The sequence below is a fragment of the Cyprinus carpio genome, chromosome A16 (assembly GCF_018340385.1).
Source record: "Cyprinus carpio isolate SPL01 chromosome A16, ASM1834038v1, whole genome shotgun sequence".
NCBI lineage: Eukaryota > Metazoa > Chordata > Actinopteri > Cypriniformes > Cyprinidae > Cyprinus > Cyprinus carpio.
Window position 1 is genome coordinate 12,444,335 of NC_056587.1, and position 21,623 is coordinate 12,465,957.

A 21,623-nucleotide genomic window follows, 5' to 3' on the forward strand; every position below is an offset into this window, starting at 1 on the left:
ATCTATTTAATAAATTAAATCAACCAGCTAACATTATACATAATCTTTTGATTTCTGTACCCAATATTTAAAAAAATTGCAAATGCAATAAAAATATCGGTATCGGCAAGTACCAAAAATAAAAGTATCGGTATCAGGCGAGTACTGGAAAAAGTGGTATCAGTTCATCCCTACCAAATTAAAATTTAAATCATATTGAACTACCTTACCAAAAGTTTGGGGTCAGATCTTTTTGAAAGAAATTAATACATTTATTCAGCAAGGATGCATTAAATTCATCAAAAGCTACAGTGACATTTATAATGTCACAAAAAAATTATATTTCTAAACTTTCTATTCATCAAAGAATGCAAAACAGAAATGCATCAAGAAAAAAGCATCACAGTTTCCACAAAATATTGAGCAGCCAAACTGTTTTCAACACTGATAATAACAAGCCATGCTTCTTTTTCCTTCAAAAAGATTTAAAAATTTACTAACACCAAATTTTTGATCGGTAGCGTAGGTTTTCTGAATAATCTCCTTTTTTGTCATTGGCTGAAAATCTGACAGACCAACCCTGCACTGTTTATTTATTAATTGATAAATAAACAGTTAATAAATAAACCAACTATTAACTGTAACCATGTTTTTATGCTAAGATTTGAGCATTAAAAGTGTGGCTCACCTCCAGTCGTCCTGGGGATGGCTGTGCTCGTACCGCTCCCTCACGTGAGACACGCCCATGTCGGGGTGGAGCCAATGAACTTCCCCTGTTCTCAGGTGGCTCAGGCGCAGACCAAAGCAGGACACACACCTCACCTTATGGATGTCCACGATCTTCTGTATAATGCCCTGAAAACACACACAAGCATTTGGTGACAACATTTAGCAGGACACATCACACAGTAAATGTGGGAGAATATTCTGAGAATAATAGGTTCGAAGCCAGAAGAGTTTCAGTTTAATCTTTCTTTGATTAATGTGACATGTTATGGGTCAGAAAGTTCTGTGGTTCAAATCAATGTAAGAGAGCAATGGAGAGAGAGGAGATGGATGAGACCAAGAGAGAACAGGATGTTCAAGAGTCTGCGGAGGCATACTATACAATGTCTAACAGGATGGAAAAACTGTTATTTAATTTATTATGCAAACTGCAAAATGCATGAGCCATGAGGCAAGAACTGAAAAGCCACATTAGTGTGTGATGAATAATTTTCAATCTCCTTAACAGACATCATAGACTACTGATATAAAAAGTCTAAGTCTAAAAAACAAATATCATTTTAAAAAGAGAAAACCTGGCTTAATAACAGGGCGTTATCACAATAAACCACCTGCATTAACTCACAGATTTCATCTTAGATGTCAATTCAATCTATTTCATTTATTGAAGTAGTATGAGTTAATGTGACACTTCTGTGGCAGTAGTCTATTTAGTTTGGGCCCAGTTTAGATGAGATTCAGACTTGATAACATCAGATGTAAAACAGCAGAGAAATGGGACAATGGCAGCCATGTGAAGGATGAAAGCGGGACAATACGCTTTGAAGTCGTACGGCTACTTGGCTTCAAAAACCAACCTCATTAAATAATTTAAAGTAGCATGCCATTGTCTGAGGGGGTTTTTACCACGAGTGTTCTAGGCCACTGCAAGCTGCATTCTGAATAATGCTGAAAAGCTCAGAGGAAATATCCTCTTTAGTCCTGCACAGGAATGTTTGTGGTGTAACTGTCAGGTTCAATAAGGCTAATGTTCTACCAAAGTACAAAAACAAAAATTAAGCATCACAAATACACAATTTAGAACTTGAAAACTTGGTCACTTTAAAAAATCCTACTAAGATATAATAAAGCAACTGACAAAACTGCAGAAATTAGCCAATAATTATGTTTTAGTGAAAAGCTCATATGCTGATCTATTGTCTGTTTGCTTTAATAATGATGAAAGAAAAAAGTCTATTTACTTATTTGACTGTGTAATAAGTCTATTGTTATTTTGTTATTAATTTACATTTTTGAAAGATAATAATCATTTAAAAAAAGCTCTCAAATAGAATTCTGCATGCATAATTGCATTTCAAAACACTATAATAAAAAAAAAAAAAAAAAACTGGATACCTACCATATAAACAAAAATCAGACATTATTCGAATACAGTATCAATATTACCAAAAAAATGTATAAGTACAATGCCAATGCACTTCTCTCTCTCAGCTGCAACCAATATGGTCCAATATGGTATTCTACATCCGGGAGAACATTAAGAGGGCCAGCTGATCTGCAGACTCACCCTGACATCGGTTGAGTCCCCGTGTCGGATGTTGCTGGCCCAGGTGCAGGGTTCACTACTGCTCTCGAAGTAGTGGAAGACTCTGAGTACGCGCTCCAGAGCCCCTGACGTGCGCTCCATCCCTGTGCTGAAGCGAGGCTTGACCCCCTGGTTCAGAGCATGGGTCAGGCTGGGGTCCAGGTAAGCCGCTGCCATGGCTTTGCTGGGTGCTAACTGTCCGTCATATTCTGAGGAGAATACAAAGCTGTCACTGCAGAAGTCTTAAAGAAATGCAATCAACAAAGAAGAACTAACAACAATTACTAAACCTGTGAAAAAACTCTCTTTCTCTCTCTCTCTATGTATATAGATATTAATGTTTTTAAAGGAGTTTCTTATGCTCATCAAAGCTGCATTTATTTGATCAAAAATACAGGAAAAAATATAAGTTGTGAAATATTATGATGTAAAATAAAGTTTTTCTATTTGAATATACATTTAAAATTAATTTATTTCTGTGATGCAAAGCTGAATTTTCAGTATCATTACTCCAGTCTTCAGTGTCACATGATCCTTCAGAAATCATTCAGTAGACTTTTATTCTTTATTTTTTGGAAAGAAATTAAAACTTTTATTCAGCAAGGATGTGTTAAATTCATAAGTAGTCATAGCAAGGATTTAAATCAGTTAATATTTATTTTAATAAAAGTGTGTTTGTGTGTGTGTGCATATATATATATATATATATATATCACACACACACACACTATATATATATATATATATACATATATATATATATATATACTATAATATATATATATATATATATATATATATATATATATATATATATATATATATATACATATACACACACACACACATACACATACACATACACTTTTATTTCAAAAGTAAATATATAAATAAATTATTATTATTATTATTATTGAAAAAAAAAATCAATTTCTTAAATCTTTATAGTTACAGAACAATTGATTATTCTAATATCTGTTTGTTTGTTTTAATAATAAACCAAAATGGAAAAAGCTTCTGACATTTTTATTATTGTTTGTGCTACAAATATGATCTGAAGGATTATGGGAAAGTTACTTTAAATGGATGAACTCTCAGCTTTGCAATGCCTTCAGTCTTGTTTAGTCTTGTAATAATAAGAACACTGCATAACGGAATATTCTTGTTCAGAATAAAAAGAAAAACACATAATCAGAGCACACACATTCATTTACACTGCAGAATGTACAGATGAATCAAAATACACTGACAAGACAATGAAAGCTCTCAGTCAAGTCAATTTAGAGGTGTCACCTGAACACAATGATTCAGGCATGGAACAGAAGCAAGGCAATCCCAAGACTTTGGATATACAATGATAAAGAAGACGTCTCATCAGCTCGATATTCAACTGTCAGAGCAAAACATACAGCAGGATGCTGCACACACTAACAGGAGGTTGGACTCCTAGGAGGAAATAAAGGAAAAGGTCCAGACACCAACACTTCAGACAGACAGATGTCTCCTGCAAGCATTCCAGAAGAATGGCCTTGTGGACTATGATAGTGTCAGTTATTGTGGCAGAAGAGCTTCAAGTGTAACAATCCATGATGACAAAGCATTCCAGAGCTGCAAGATCAACACAACAACGGCTAACTGTTTCACATCAGCTAAATCAGTCTAAAACATTCCTACGATGTGTCTACTGCTCTATTACGACATTAGATGATGAACAGCTAAGCATAAAGTTGACGATAAGTCTACATGGTCATTATCGTAAAATAAACCATGAATGAAACAGATGAGTGGTCAGTTGATCTGGACATTGTTCATTATTTAACCAATCAGAATCAAGTATTAAACAGAGAACACTGGAATAGACAGTGATGTAATAAATATTGGCCATTATAATCACACAAAAACATTTTACATCTATAGCATGATAAAGCTAAAAACAAGACAACAAACAAAATTAGGGTCACCCATACATTAAAACTCTGCAAAAAGGAAATGAAACTACCTGATAAGCCTAGGACACATTTTATGACAGCTTTTAGTTAGTTTCAGTTCATTCTGAGCACCTCTCCTACCTTTTCTGAAGAAAGGCCAGCAGGCACACGCCAGCGTGAATCTAAATAGCTCAGGCTTAAACAGCCCTCTAAAAACACAAACAATGAGCCTGCAAAAGCGACTTAAGTTCAAAGCCCACACACACTCCTGTGGGTCCAAAGGACGTCAACAAAACATAAAATCCATTTTGTCACTACTGTCAGTCTTTTGGTACATATTTCAGACATAAATGCTCTCTCACACATATTCAAACAGACAATACATTTTAGTAGCTTCCTCTGTGTGACATCATATCCTGCTTATTATAATGTGTCCATGCTTCATGTAACCAGCGAACCTGTCCACTTGCCCTGAGGAGACCAGAAGAATTCACAACACGGTCATGAGTCAAAGACCTGGATTCCACAGCCCTAAAATCACAACACTGGGGTTAAACCAGCTGGTTGTCCACAAGCACTCACGCCGGACTATACACACGCGACTGAACTCGCCCACAAGTAAACACGTGTGGTTAAATGGGACCTTGGCCAGGAGGAGGAGTTCACACACATATCTGACTGAAAACTCTGGAGCTTTGCATTTACAATACACTCAAATTTTAGCACATACCAACTGAAGTTACCAAACAATGTATTACGACTACATTCTGATATTAAAAAAACCCTCAAAATTCTTGATACTAAAATTTTCCACACAAACATACACAACAAAGACATCAACAGATTATATACTGATACAGGCCTATAGCCTACGTCACAATAGGGAAGACAAGATCATTCCAACTTCCGTTTCATATTGACTTTATTGACGGTCCTAGTTTCTGTAAATTCTGTTTGAAAAGATAAACTAGAGGAAATATCTTAGCTTATATGAGTTGCTTTGAAATATTGTCTTGGACAACAGGGAGACTTCGAATCAAAAATGTCAAGAACAACTACTGTGTGCCAGCTGAACACATTTTAAATCTCAGATCTTTTGAATGATCCTAAAACATTATGAAACATGACACTAAATATGGCTTGCTTGAGTATTGTATTAAGCTGTGCTATTTCAATAGAGGGAATTGGTCCGGTGGCATTTCAATGGATGAAATAAGAAAATGACTGAACGATCGTTCATTCAGTCTGTGCATAAGATTGTTCACATGAATGTCCTTGACTGAACCAGAGGCAAGAGAAGCTTTGTTTCTGTACTCATTGTCTTCAGAAGGATTGTCCAAAATCTCAGTCATCCAGTAGCCTGAATGGTTATAATCTATACCCACCCAAAAACTTTGCTTCCTTTTACTTAGGCTGATGTAAAGTGTCTCAAAAGAACATTGCATAGACGGAACTCAGGTACTCTGATCGTAACATAAAAATCTATGCTTAGTCAAAGCAAAGCAAAGCACAAAATAAAACAAGACAAAAAAAAGCAAAGAAAAGTAAAACATACAAAAACCAAACCAGAAACAAAACAAAAACGCAAACATAAATAAAATTAAACAAATAAAAAAAAAGAAAAGACAAAAAAGACAGACAAATCAAAGCAAAACGCACACAAAAACAAAACCTGCAACAAAAACTAGAAACAAACCAAACCATAACACAAAACAAACCAAACACTCTACAAACTATTGCTAAAAAACCATCATTCAGATGAAAGTGAAGACACCTGCTTAGACATTTCAGTGTCGTGCTCATTTTATCTGGCAGTACACATGTGCTGCATTCACTTTATCTTTCACCCAGCAATCAATGGTCTTTTCAAAGAGCTCACTCTCCACCAGGGAGATTGGACACCACACAAAAAGCTCCTGTGTCTGAGCTCAAGAAACGTAAGCTGAGACATCTGATAGTGAGAGTGGGACACCACCTCAATGTCTCTTTCTCACTTAACATCTCTTTCTCTGCCTCCTCCAGAGCTATAGGTTAAACGGAAGATGACTGGAGGGGCTCTTTTCACAGGTTAATTCTGCACAGACACATGGGTAGAGGATTCAGTCTCTCACAAGACGACACCAACAGCCCCAAACAGGAATACAGATTGTTTGCAGCAAATGTACAGGCCTCAGGCAGAGAGAGTAAAAATTGGATGGTTCTGCGCCTCTGGAATGGTTTATTCCTATTCCATGCTTAATTTCTCTACAGACAGGAGTCGAAAATAATTAAAAAAGAAAGAGAAAGTGTGACATTACTTTGGCCTATCAGATCTACAACATTGGACAAGACTTTTGCCTTGTCATTGCTCTCTTGTCCTCATTTCTTTGTTCTTGGCTTATAGAGAATGTCAGTTTTCGAATCTTTTTATGCACATTACACCATATGGCTACTGTATCTGTCATTCTCCCTTCAGACACACTGTTAATTCTCATCTTTTAATGGCTATAAAACCTGCATTTGGTGCACGGAAAAGGAAGCCGTCTGACTGTGGTGGAGACAAGCAAGCCATGCAGGAAATCTGATTTCATCTATTTGGCCCGGATGGTTAGAGAAGAAACAAAAGGACGCTCACATGGGGTACAAATGAGTTTAACACACATTGCACTTATGATAAAACAATAAAAATACAATTTATATTCTAAAAAAATGAAAAATAAAAAATGTGGTGGCAGTGGGCTGTAAATTGCAATCGCTGTGTGAATTAGGGCAAAACTGCCTAATCAAAAAGGTGAGAAAAGCAACTAAAGTAGCAGTCAATCAGTGTGCCTTTGGTATATTAATTCAAAAAGGCATATAATCTCTAATTAACTACAGTATAGCTGAGATTAGTTTAATTCAGCTATAAACACAAAGTATTTGTCCAGCAATCTCAGATGAGTCTGTATAGGAAAGCTAATATCAGAATCCCTATTAGCATTTTTAAATGATCAACATTTGTCTGATTGAGCAAATAAAATAATAAAATAAAATAAAATAAAATAAAATAGCCAACATATCTATTACCATTCATTACCCCCTCAATCAAACTCACAGATAGCTCTCTCTGACAATAATTATCAGTATATTTTATATTCAGTATGTGTCAAGCTTCCTACACACACACACACACACACACACACACACAAACACTCAGCTGAGCACCGATGGGAATTCACCCCTCAGTAATGAAGCTACACGCCTACATGACTGCTCTTGCACTGATGTCAGCGGACAGATAATCAGGCTGACAGCTGCTCTCGGATTGTTCATTAAACTCAGCCTAATAAGCTGGAGCTCTTAGACAAAAAGTTGAATTCTCATCCCTAAATTACAGAAGAGATCCTTTAGTGGGGATGGTTTTCATTGAAACGACCCATATTAAAAATAATTCAAAATTGAAAGAAAGGGGCCCATTTGAATAACTTTGGCCGGACTTGCACAAAGGATAACAGTATAAATCAGCAACTTTTGGAACTAGGAAGGGTAAACATAAGCACACCGACTACTCATCCACAGACAAATGCAAGTAAAAATTGTCTTTGATGAGTGAATAAAACATTACATGACTCAAATCAGATTGAAATGTATGATTCAAATCCAAGACTAATAAAGAAAACATCTGCTGTTATCTTTTTTTGTCCAGAACTCAATGCATGCTATATGTAGGTAACATACAAAATTAGGAACAAAATCATGATGTAGATAATATGCAGCATAATGGATTGGTATTATACACTACCATTAAACATTTGGGGCAAGTCAAATTATGTGTGTGTGTGTGTGTGTGTGTGTGTGTGTGTGTGTGTGTGTGTGTGTGTGTGTGTGTGTGTGTGTTTAATTAATATGTTTATTCAGCAAGGATGAATTTAATTGATCAAATCTGAATGTAAAAAATATGTATAAAGTTACAAAAGATTTTTAATAATGCCGTTCTATTGAACTTTCTATTCATCAAAGAATCCTAAAAAAAAATGTCCCATTGTTTACACAAAAATATTACAAATATTAAAAAAATATTAAATTAAATATAAAAAAATATTAAATATGAATTCATATAGAAAATATTTTAAATTGTAATAATATTTCATAAAATTACAGTTTTTACTATCTAAATGCAGCTCTGGTGAGCATAAGAGAAATATATAATTTATAAATAATAATAAATTAATATTTTTAACAAAATCTTACCTACCCCAAAGCTTTTAAATGGTAGTGTAATCCATATGATAAAATCATATTTTCTATATGGTGGTATGATACGGCACAGTGATTAAAAATGTAAATTAATAACCTGACCATCATGATTCTTCACCAAACATGATAGATGTTGGATTGTATGCAGGATTGTAACACAATACAGATGTGTTAGCAGTCATCTGCCGAGATATTAAAGTAACCCCAATTCAACATCACCATAAAGGACAGAAAGGCACTCACACCGGACTATACACACATGCGACTGAAGGCAGAAATCTAAAGACGTAATCCACAGAGAGGTCATACACCATTCATTTCTCCTAAACCACCATTAAATCAATATACCACATCCTGTAAGACAGATCAAGTGTGAAATGGTATCGAGGAGGTTTTCTGGAAACGGGCTGCAGTGCTGTATCTGGGTGACATACTTGGCAGAGGGGGAGGGTAGGAGTAGACGCAGGCTCCTCGTGCCCAGCACAGAGGGAAGGGGCTGCAGCCGCTGCTCTCCATCCGCTGGCCTCTGCTCTCGTCTCTCTCCCAGGCCCAGCGGCTCTCTGTCTCCCTGGCACAGTCATAGGGAGCAGGGGGCGACCCCGGCCCACCGCAACGCACTGTGACTAGGCCACCGGGGATGGCCCTCAGAGGCCTGGGATGAGGCGTGGTGTGAGGTCGCAGGAAGGTGATTGGTCAGCTGACCGAAGCGCTAATCCAGGAGTGCGCAAATATGAAGTGATCAGCTAGGATGAGGAATGAGGATGGCAGGTAGATATGCAAAAACGTGAGGCGTGCCGCTCTTGTTTCCCTCAGCAGCGCTTTTTGAAAACCACCAGCAAGAGCAGTGGAAAAAGATCCAGAAGTGACAGGGAAATCCCACAGCTTTCAGAGTAATCCAAAGAATGGATGAAGCAGGCGAGGCTGGAACAAAATCAGAAATGTTGACAAGAGTAATCCTCACATGCTAAAACGCTTCCTTTTAGCTGCCTTTCTAAAGTTCATCCAGATTAATAGAGACGCTGCGGTGACGGCGTGTGTGATTTTCACAATCCGGCAGAGTGTGTCAGGAAAGAAAGTGTGCTTACGAGGGAGGGATGAGAGAGAGAGAGAAAGAATCCGGCCAACTGAAATAAGAGGAGGGGCCTCTTTAAATATGCTAATTAATTCTGTGAAACCAACTGCTACTGGCTGACCAGCTCATGTTTACAAAACACAGACCACCGAGCCAGAAGATGCAGCCGATCAGGTTTTTCAGGGTGTGTGTTTGACCAGGATTATTCAGCTGGGCGGTCCGGCTTCTGTTTACATTCTTGGGATTGTGTTGCATATTTAAATACAAAGCATTACTGTTTCTAAAAACCCCTAATCACCTTATGAATGATGGTAGAAGTATTATATGCTTCACTAAGAGGATATCTGTGGACAGCAGTGGGCTGCTCGCTGAGATTCATGTGGAGAGGGACTGAAGGAATGTCTGTCAGCTACCTGACAAAGGCTCAAGGAAGGAAGTCGGTTTCCTGTTTTTGACAACAGCCCATACTTGCAGAGATGCACATAAATAAATGATTTAATAAATGGTTTATTAAGCAAATGAGTGCATCATCAGCTTTTGCGATTTGCATTACTTGCAGAATTATTTATGCTGATGAACATGAAGAAATCGGTCTACAAAAGTACTTTGGCAATGTACTGAAGAAATATTTCAGGATTTTTGTGTAATCCCAAACATGCCATTTCAGCTTAGTATCTACAGTTAAGTCCTTGATCTGACTGGTTTACTCTATCTATGGGAAATTACATTAGAGATTTACTATAATTCAGTCTGTAATAACATTGCAATCTGTCTATATTAAAGTTTTGCTAAAATAGGTTGAAATATAAAGCAGAAATAGAGTCAGACAAAGAGCAAGTGAGATTGTTACAGTATAAATTAGAATTTGAAGAAAGTACTGAGCCTAAAATACAATTATATATATATATATATATATATAGTATATATATATATATATATATATATATATATATATATATATATATATATATATATATATATATAATATTTTTTTTTTTTTTTTTTTTTTTTTTTATAAATAGAGTGATGCACCACACACAAAGGTCTTAATACAGGAATAACTGTTAAATCATACCAGTAGATTTGAGTGTTATTCTGTGCTTATAATCCAAGTCATAACTAACTTCTGATTGCAAAGCATAACTCAGAAAATGATTTGCTGTTATTTAACAGTTTCAGCTTGCCATGTTTGCCAGAGATATTCATTACCATTCCAAGCACTCGTTCCATTTAGGGAGGGCAAACAGGTCACTTCCTGCTATACTAACTGCATTCTCAAATATCAGCTAATAGGCCCCATTTTGTGCTTAATAATGGTCTCCATAGATGCCATACAGACACACAGGAAACCTGCTGTCTAAAAAGGCCCTCCTTTCTTCCAACAGTAATGTCCTTGGCGATGGGAAGAATCAAGGTTAAAAATATGAAACATCAGCTGATTGGTGGGGCATCTTGAATGTGTTTGGACAATGTTGCAATACCTTGGAAAATGATGAATGAATTGAGAATGCACCTGTAAACTACACATCTACACTTGAACAACATTTCCTTGATGCCACTAAATTGAGGGGGTGATCACCTAAAATTACAGCTATAACCCAAACTCAAACACTTACATCATTAAAAAGTGTTTTTGTTCTTTACATAAATGAATAATACATCAAATGAGAAAAGGAAGAATTAAAATTCAGCTCCATTGTCATACAGGCAGCCCAAAGGCAGCTGACAGGCTTTGGAACAGAATGTGATCTGCTTTATTCAGGATACCCAATTCACATTCAGTAAATGGTGAATTAAGTTTAGGTTGTCACTTCCCCCCATCAATTTGAAATCCATTTCAGAGAGAAAGAGAGGGAGTACAAGAGCTTGTCTTACCTGCATAATATGAGATCCTTGAAATATCTGCAAAAAAAAAAAAAATAAGTTTCATGTTAGAGTTTATACATTTTCAGAAATGATCTCTATTCTACAAAAGAACTGAAACTGGTATGTTAAAGAACTGTTAGTGTGTGCATGTGTTCCAGTGTGTGTTTAGAGGGCCCTCTAGCTGTCAACTACACATTCAACTACAATCAAATCATTAGAAAATATTGGATGTTTATGGGAATTTATTTATAACTGCATCTGAAATAATCACTGACACAGAAAAAAAGAAAAAAAAAAAAAAAAAAAGAAAATTACAGCTAAGCAAAATACTAAACCTGACACTAGAAATCCCCAAACTAAAATATAGACCCAACTTAACCTAAGCTCCATCTTAAACTGACACCAACAAAAAAGTTTTATAGACTTTCAATCATAAAAGAGCTTTTGAGGCTTTTAGTCCACGTCTTTGTTTTGAGGTTAATATTATTTTTAAGGTTTCCATTTTTGTTGTGGAATAGAATAGAATAGAATAGAATAAAATAGAACAGAATAGAACAGAATAGAATAGAATAGAATAGTCAAGATTCCATTAGCATTAAATAATTTTTGTCTGTAATAGAATAGAATAGAATATTATTTTGTCCAGTGACCATTAACATAAAACCGAACATTAAAATCATTTTTGTGTCTAGAATACAATAAAATAGAATACAATTCTGTCCAGGTATCATTAATATAAAAATGAACATGAAATATTTGTGTCTAGAATAGAATAGAATAGAATAGAATAGAATAGAATAGAATAGAATACTATTCTGTCCAGGGATCATTAGAAAAAAAACTGAACTAAATGTTTGTATCTGGAATAGTGTAGAACAAAATAGAACAGAACAGAACAGAATAGACCACACCGAATTATGTCCAGAGACCAGTATCATGAAACCATGGCACACAGAAAGGACAGAGTGATGCAAAAAGCTCAGAATAAAGTCATTCTTGAGCCCACTGCTGTCTCAGACTCCATCAGAAGGTCAGCCAGAGGCTGAGCGAGAACTGCTGAAATGTCTGTCTCATTATACAGGGAACCCTGGATAATCTTTTCATTGTAGATGCTGAATCTGACTGCACTCTAATTGGAATGCAGTGGATTTCAGCTATTCGAAGCATTAGAATCTCACACTGCATTCTGCTTAAAAGGTGAAGAAACAAAAGGTGGCCAGACTTTGTAATTCTGTGATGGATTGCAGCAAAATGGAGGTATAAATAAGACTGCATTTAATTCTAAGGTCATTGCGGTATTCTACAAAACCTATAAAACTACAATTCAGCTTATTTTTCTCTGCCAGCTACCAAGTTTCACTCCCTGAACTGTTCAGCTTTAGAGTTAACTCCAGTGAAATCTTCTCATAAACACAGGCAGCAATCAAACTGGCAATCTACCTAAACCTCATAGCACACAACCAAGGAAAATGGAAGAAAAACAGACAGTAATTGTGAAAAAGAGACAGTTCAAAGAAACAAACACTGAAGCCATCCTTCATCCAGAACAGAGAAAAATCGCAAAATTGTCACAAATGAGCAGAAGCAGGGAGCATTGGTCTATTGTGACAGGCTGTGCTGTAGCTCCAGGCCTGTGGTAAGACTGACAGGTATTTGTTAGAGTGAGAGCAGGAGAAGAGGCTGTGATGTTATCATTCACATAATGTCCTGATAGATTCATCACACCAACCTGAGTCAGTGTACAATTCCAACAAACTGCCAGTCTTGCTACGGCAATGTTTTCAACAGGACAGAAATGTTTTAGTAAACATAAGAAAAAAACATTCTGTGCTGTGTGAGGAAAACCCATTTCATACCATCTTAAATGGAATTTTGGAATATAGCAGCTGGTTTGTTGATGGAATAAGGTGGTCTACCAGATCACCCATCAGCCCTACCAACCATCTACTCCAGCTTGGACCATCTAAGGAGGACCAGCTACTGACCAACTTGGACCAACTAGAAACTATGCAACTAACTACCATCAGAATCAGGTTTTACCTGGATTTTCCAACAAAAAACAAATTACTCTTTAAAGTAAAACTATGCAAGGCTAAAAAAGAATGAATCCCAAATATCTCAACAATGCCTTTATTGTAGGTGTGATGAGATCTCGTGACGAGATCTTGCAAGATCTGATGTGTCTCGCGAGATCTGACTAGTCTTGCAAGAAGGTGACAATATCCTCGTGCAGGCCTTTCAGATAATTTTGCATTACACTGGCCCTTTCACCAGTGGTATGTAATATAAGGTATGTAAGATATTATGTTCACATTATGCAAGTGGCCGCATAATAAGTGGAAAAAATACGAAGTGAAGTCTATTTTATTTTGAATTAATTAACCAAAAGTAGGTCATTACACAAATCACGATATGGACTAGTATCTATAAAGCTGCAAAAGTCGATTTAAATATGAATCCTGCATGTTCTGCCTGTCTCTGTTAATGAATTGCGCAGACGCACGGTTTACACACACACACACACACACACTAAAGCGCGCGTGTCGCTCGCAATGATTTCAGTGTCTGCCGTCTCACTAAATGAGGACGTAAACACATGAACAACATTTCCGCTCTAAAAGTCACTTCATGAGCATTTTACCATTTGATTTGAGTAAAACTAGCATCATATCACATACACAGAACTGTAAAGGTATTCACGGCAATCCGTCAAAATAAAAGTCAGATTTGAAATAACTACAATAGAATGTACACAGCCTACTACTACAATGAAACAAACGTTATTTAAAGGAATGATCACACAACATTTCTTCCATGTTTTAATTTTAATAGTAAATCCCATTTGTTTGCCAAAAAAGTTTGCTTAATTTTCAATAATTGAATGATAAAATTAATGTTTTATGGCTTCATTTGATAACAAGAAAAATGTAAATACACAACAGAGGATTTCTGAAGGGAAAAATTCATAAGGCTACTTGAAGAAAAAATTAAATGAATAAATTAAGTTGTGTTATGCTTTCAAATAGCAAGACATGCTAAAACACAGAATTTGGTAACAATAAAAAATATAAATAATATGGTGAGAAAAAATAAAACATTTCATAGGGCCCTAAACATGTATTTTTTTGTTAAACTTTTAATAAATTGATGTGAAAATGTATATACTAAAACTATAATAAAAAAATTAAATGGAAAAAAAAAACATTTTTTTATTAAAGTGGAAATCAGTTTACTAAATAATAAACTTGACTGTCTGCTACTTTAAAGGGATATTATTTGTGTTGTTTATTATTTATTTTTATGAATACTATTTAATTTTGTGCAATTACTTGCCTGTCAGTTGAGTTTGTTTTGCAGTGTTTACATGTTGCATATACCTGCATAAAATTTATTCAAATAGATTTTTAATTTCATAAAGTACAATTTGATTTCAAAATGCACCTACATTTTTTGCATTTTGTGTTTTTCAGTTGAATAAAAGAAAATCTTTCCCTATATATTTCATCATTGAGGTTTTCTTTAAAAAAGTTGAAAAATCTCTTTTCGTCTCGTTCTCGTGAACCCAGTCTCGTGTCTCGTCTCGTGGGATAAGTGTCTCATCACACCACTACTTTATTGCTTATTGAATAAAAGCCAAATGATCTTGCACAAGTTTTCTGAGATCTTACATCAGTTGCTATTATGAAACACTGGTGCCAAATTATTGTAACACCCAAAGCATTTTACACCAAGAATAAATCTAGGAAATAAAGTGAAAACTAAGAAATGGGCTAAATGTTATGCTCACAATGACAAAGAGCAATTCAGCTTGTAAAAGTTAACATCCTCAAACAATTTTTTTTTCAATACTTGCCATGCAGGATGAATGCAAACAGGAAGTTGCATTAGAAGATCTATCTACATGTTTTTTCAGGGATGCACAATATATATATCAGTACAATATCAGTAACCGTCTGCTATTCAACATTTTTGTAATTTATCACTATAAGTATTATTTACATATAAACACATTTACCTTCATCTTACGCTTACTTATTTCTTTCAAAACACTTATTATTTAACAACACTTTTTAAATGTACTTTTCAGTCTAACTCAACCCATTTTTACTGTACATTATCATGTTGTGATGCTCACACTGACTTGTATGCATCACTTAAAACAATTTATATTAGTTTTTAGTGTTTTACTTTAACTCATTTAGACACAATAGTCTTATATTTTGATATCTGCCATGCCATTTATTGGTGATCAGCCATAAAATAAAATTAAAAAAAATATGTTTTATTTTTATGAATAAATAAAAACAATACTGGTGGTCAGAATTTTAATATTGCACATTGTTGTTTTTTTCTTGAAGGCAAGTACAAACAGTGTCAAAAACAGTGCACAACAGAGATAGATGTGTGTGTTTCAGAAGAGGGCTTGCAACCCACTGGGGAGAAGGAAGTGTATGAGTGAGAGACAGAGGAGAGGATTGACCCCTCCCAACAGCATCTGCAAAAGACATCCATCAGTTCAAACCCTTCTCAAAGCTCCCCTCTGCTTACAGTGCACAAATTCAGCCCTTTCTTAATCTCTTATCTCTCCTCTCAGCAGTCACACCACTGAGCCTGAGACACTGCTGTAAAGACTCATCACACTGCTGCTGACTGACATATGCTGAACTGAGACCAGTTTTTAGGTGCAGAATCGGGTAAGAGGACGTTAAATCAATGCAAGATGACACAGCTTTACAGTTGGTTACTTCAAGGCAGAGCGCCCCCCCCCCCCCCAAAAAAAAAATGGACAATTCTGTAATCATTTTATTTACCCTCATGTTGTTTTAAACCTGTATGACTTTCCTCTGTGGAAAACAAAGAAGATATTTTGAAGAATGTTTTGTCTGCAATAATTTGATCCTATTGACTGATTGTTTGGATCCAAAAAACACCAAGGCATTTTTCAAAATATATTCTTCTGTGCAGGATTTGTTATGGTTAACTAAACTAAAACCATACTTGGAAAAAAAGAAAAATGTTAAATGAAATAAAATGTAAAAAATATATATATAATATTTCAGCTAGTTGCCAAGTCAACAATTCTAATGTTTACTTAGTTTAAAAAAGGTTAACTAAAACCAATAAATAAAAATATAGATATTTTTTAAAACTCATTAAATAAATATATAGCTAATATTAAAGTAAAAACAAAATATAAAAATAAAATCTATAGTACATTATAAAAAATACAGTTCATCAATTATAATATAATATATAATAGGGCTGGGCGATATATCTAACGATATGATCATGCGCATCTAGTCAGTAAATCTGGTTCCGTGATTACCGCTAAATCGGCATCACCTGCTCTTAAATGGAGTGGCATTTAATAGACAGAGCCGTAGATCATTGACAAGCTACGCAATATCGGATTTACTGACTAGATGCGCATGATCATATCGTTAGATATATCGCCCAGCCCTAATATATAATAACACTGCTTCAGTGTTACCTTGGATGCTGTGATATCTGTAAGAATGGTATCTCCTTAAAATATGTTCCCAAAACTAAAAAAAAAAAAAAAAAAAAAAAAAAAAAAAATCACCATTAAAAAGAAATCAGACAGACAGAAATGTCTCTTCGCTGCTATATGTGTTGACCCTGTCACTCTACACTATAACAGAATGAAACCCTCAGCTGTTCTAAAGCAGTTGGGAGCGCATGGCCAGTGCCAATCAATAGTAATAATAGCAGGGAGAAATGTCACCATGTCACAATATGGCTTAAAAGCGGTCCAGGATAATTCATCTAATGAACAGCCCAGAAGAGACAGACCCTGAGGCCTGGTGTAGCTGAATAAATCCATATTCCACTCATCATGTCCAGGCTTATACACCTGACAATTCCAGTGCTCTGGTTGCACTGTACTTTAGGTAGGAGAAACTTTTTTTTATGTTTTGCAAGTCTCTTATTTGATTAAAAGCATTAAAAACAGTAACATTCTGTTTTTGATTTAATACATTTTAAAATGTAATTTATTCCTATAGTGGCATCTGAATTTTCAGCAGTCATTATTCCAGTCTTCAGTGGCACATAATCCTTCAGAAATCATTCTAATATGCTGATCTGCTGGTGCTCCAAAAAAAACTGTTATTATTATCAATGCTGAAAACATTTTTGTTGCTTAATATTTTGGTGGAAAGTGGAAACCATAAAATTTAATTCTTTAAAAAAATCTTACTGACCCCAATTTATTTAACAATATATTCCAGGCTCCGTTCAAAAAAAAAATTGTGGCATTAATGTTGATTAAAATTCATTTTCACACGTGTCTGAAATATATAGGTTTCTGTTAAGACTTAAAACAGAAGTGAATGGAGCCAATTTGTTAAACAGTATTATAGCAACAAGATAAAAACAATATGCATGAAAATTGACTTTAGTGTTAAAAAATATATATATTATTAACCTTTTCTCTATGAAGTTATAAAAATCTGCTGCCATGACAACACAACACCCTAAAATGTCTATAAAAAATTATGATTTAACCAGATTTACGGCTCAAATAATACATAATCTGCTTTTAAAAAACCTCAAAAAATTGGCCGCGTGTTGGTGGTAAGGTTACTGAACTCTCAAAACATCAACAATTAATTTTTCAAAAACATACATCAATGCTGTTTAACATATAAGCAAGATTCACTGTGCCTGCCTGCATGGTGGATAATTCCAATACCAACAGCGGACCAAAGCTATGTTGAGACTTGTCAAATACACAGGAATTCGTCCTAAACAAATGTTGCAATGCATTACACATAAACTATATATGGCAAACAACATTTAAAAACAAAACCTAACAAATTACACAGATAAACAACATCAAACCACCTCGTAAAAGAGCACAACGAGCTAAAGACGCTATCAGCATATCATTTCCTAAACAACAAACCAAAACATTGTATGATCATGTACATTAAACTATGATGCTTAAAATGGCTATTCAAACAGGCACAACTCTTTTATTTAGTGTATAAGGACAGATTTTTAAGGCTGACTGAAAATACTCCACCATATAAAAATATAGCCTCAAGCACAGCTCTGCGCCAAGCCAAGCCTCCTGGAGTTCTTTCGATCAAATTTGCAATGGAAATATGAAATATGGCTTTAGGTGGCCCTACTCCACCCTGAAGCAGATAAAAATGTTCTTTGTTTTATAGATGATCTCATATACAGTGTAATGTTTTCAAATGAGATGCTTCACCTGACATGAGCTCTCCAACCCTTAAATGCCAATAAGAGTCAGAAACTCCCTTCTTATCTTGGAGCAGCTTCTAAATAATGAATGATTACCATTACACAGTGGCCCGTAATTAATGTCAGCGCTATAAAAAAGTCCCACGTAGCCTACCTGCACTGGTACAGCTTAGAAAACTCCAGAACTGCATGGTGTATTTCCATGTAGGCCTACCTTCCCAGATTCTTTCCCCAGCGCTCCTTACCTGAGCTAATGACGTAACGTTACAGGATACCTGCAGAGGTTCCTGACGCCCACACATACACGCACGCCTAGAGAAGCTCCGCCCACCATATAACGCTGCTCTGATTGGTCAACATCCACGAAAAGCAGGTGAAGCGCAAATACTCAATCAATAGACACAGCGAGTGACTCATTTCCGTGAATCGGTTCTCTCGAACAGTTCGTTCCAAACAGCAGGTCTTTACGTCACAAGTTTTTTACGTCATCAAAGTTATGTTTTTTTTAGACTTCACGTGTTTTTATTATATGATATTTTAAAAACCTACTCGATTTCGTATGTGTCTCTAATTCGTGAACTAATTGTTCACACAAGTTGTGGGAAGCGGTTGAACAGATTCAGTAGAAAGAACCGCCTCAAAAGAACGATTCGTTCACGAATTTCTAACACAAGTCAGCAAAAAAGCAGCAGAAGAATAAAACCTTAATAAGAAATCGAGGATATGGCTGTTTACATCTTGCTCACCTTGCTATTTTTTTTTTTTTTTTTTTTTTGTATTCCAGTAAGTTTTATATATATATATATATATATATATATATATATATATATATATATATATATTATATATATATATTATATTTAGTGAAATCATTAATGATAAAACAACCAGTCAACTAATTATCAACCCCCAATTGATACACCACCTCCACGTATCCGAAATATTAGGCTACCTGAAGCAGGTAACTAACCAGCCTACTGTACCTAATGATAAACTACCTATATAACCAGCACTAGTGTTCATTAAGTGGAAATATTTGCACTTAATACATAATATTGGTAGAAATCATCACAGACAAATGCTACTAATAAATCTTTGCCGCGCACTAAACTAGCATTGTTTGTCTTTTGTTATTGTTTTCAGTTCACCATGTGAACAGAAACAGTCTGACAACGACACACAGCCCCTAACGCAACACACTTAACAGCGAACACAACAGATTTATACCGGGTTATTAAACATGCAGATTAGAGTTAAATTAGTCACGACGCTTTTTCCGTGAGGAAGAAAATGGCTTGAAATTACTGAGTATGGTCTCTTTTGCGTTGCCAGGAGCATTAGTCCTGCAAAACCGTGCACATCTGACTTTTATCAGCAATTTAATAATGATACGGGAATCCTAAGCACGCTACAATACAATAACACGCCTCGCATTCACAATGCAACACAACGTTTCAGACTGGCCCATGAAAGCCCACTCTCCAGGTCCAAGAGCCCCTCACGCTATGCTACCAAGCTAACACAGTTATTGCAATTATTACAGCAAATATAAAATGTGCATTCTTAACCAGGAGTAATATTTACCCTATTATTTTCATCGGATGTCTCCAAAAACGCGCCTTCTTGATAAACACCCTGTAATCCGCAGTGTTTGGCTTTGGTTTGTATCCCGTGCTAGCGCTGTTTGTGGGTTCGTCCAGGCTCCGTGGGGTCTGTAGTGGATCTGAAGCCGGAATCCTCCCTCTTGCTCTCACTCGCACTGCTGCTGGTGATGACCGATTTGCCAATGAATCATTATGTTGAACCAATTCTTTTGAATCATTCTGTAGAACCGATTCGCAAAGCTAATGTAAATGGCGTGCTAACCATAAATAACGACAAATATGTGACAGGTATGAGCATTTACCTGTGAGGTGGGGGGGGGGGGGGGGGGGGGGGGGCACATGGGCTTAATTCCAGTGAAAGCATCACATGCAACACATCTTTAAAAGTTATGATTAGGTCTACATCTAAATGCATCACACACACATTTAACTTGATAAAAGTATAAGGGAAATTCAATTAATATGTGTTTACGTCCAAAAAAAAAAAAAAAAAACGTGCATAAAATTCTGGGAACGTTGGAGTGATGTCTCAAAAGAATCAGTAAATTGATTCATTGAAACGAACGAGTCAAACGAACTGATTTGCTAAATGAATCAGGTTTTCCAACGCTGGCTGCGGCAGTTCTGAATTTCTCGCTCCAATATGGCTGACTCGACCTCAGGCTGTCCAGTCTTCTTAAAAATATTAAGTGATGATAACTTGCATTTGGAAAAAAATAAGCTAGGCATATTTACTGGTACAATAGACTATACATTATATGTACTGAATATGGTGTTGATTGTGATTCATTTGGCAAATTTTCCACCAACTGGGGGAAAATATCTTATATCTTATCAACTTTATCCAAGAATGTGCTCACAAAATGTTTCTTTGACATCAAAACTAATAAGATCCATGAATATGGTCTGATATTTTGCTTCTCAATTATACAAATTCATTCTTATGTCATGCACAGCAGCTCTGAAAGCATTGCTGCACGCCTACACACACACTCCAGGGACTTAGGGACAGGATGGATGTGTGCTGGCTTTGTCTTCCAGACACATCCCCAAAATTCCTTCCAATGACATCTGACAGTTAGATGGCTGACCCCAGGGTCAGAATGTTACACATCAACCAATCACTGCTCTCTGCATGGGCGGCAAATATCCAGCCAAGGGCCCCTTCTGCAAACACCTCCAGAGTGAGAAGGGCTGATCCAGAATGGCTCCATGTTTATTAAGTCTTATTTATTTGAATATTAAAGACAAACACAATATCCACATAAGTAATGCTATTTAAAGATGTGACATTACATAATCAGTTTTCAAGGGGAAAGGGAGGCTGATCTAGGAGGAGATTGATAAAAAAAAGAACAAAGCAAAATATAAATTTAATTAAACTTGTAAAGCACATTTATGCCATGTTTCATGTT

The 21,623-nt window shown here is 35.7% G+C and overlaps 1 protein-coding gene across 21 annotated transcripts in view; it reads right to left on the reverse strand.

The window, feature by feature from the left end:
• The window catches only part of LOC109092941 (focal adhesion kinase 1-like), a 59,361-nt gene extending 38,976 nt beyond the window's left edge, over positions 1 to 20,385 (reverse strand). For 5 of the 21 annotated variants that reach the window (XM_042772705.1, XM_042772703.1, XM_042772706.1 and 2 more), the window contains exons 1-4: positions 18,759 to 19,014; positions 11,381 to 11,407; positions 2,273 to 2,499; positions 668 to 834 (exon numbers count right to left, since the gene is read on the reverse strand). In XM_042772705.1, the coding sequence (XP_042628639.1) occupies positions 668 to 834; positions 2,273 to 2,499; positions 11,381 to 11,407; positions 18,759 to 18,906 (569 nt within the window). In that variant the 5' untranslated portion in view covers positions 18,907 to 19,014. Of the gene's footprint in view, positions 1 to 667; positions 835 to 2,272; positions 2,500 to 8,867; positions 10,185 to 11,380; positions 11,408 to 18,758; positions 19,025 to 20,188 lie in introns of those variants that run through there. The other 16 variants (XM_042772709.1, XM_042772704.1, XM_042772702.1 and 13 more) reach the window with 11 other exon arrangements.
• Positions 20,386 to 21,623: the final 1,238 nt, after the last annotated feature.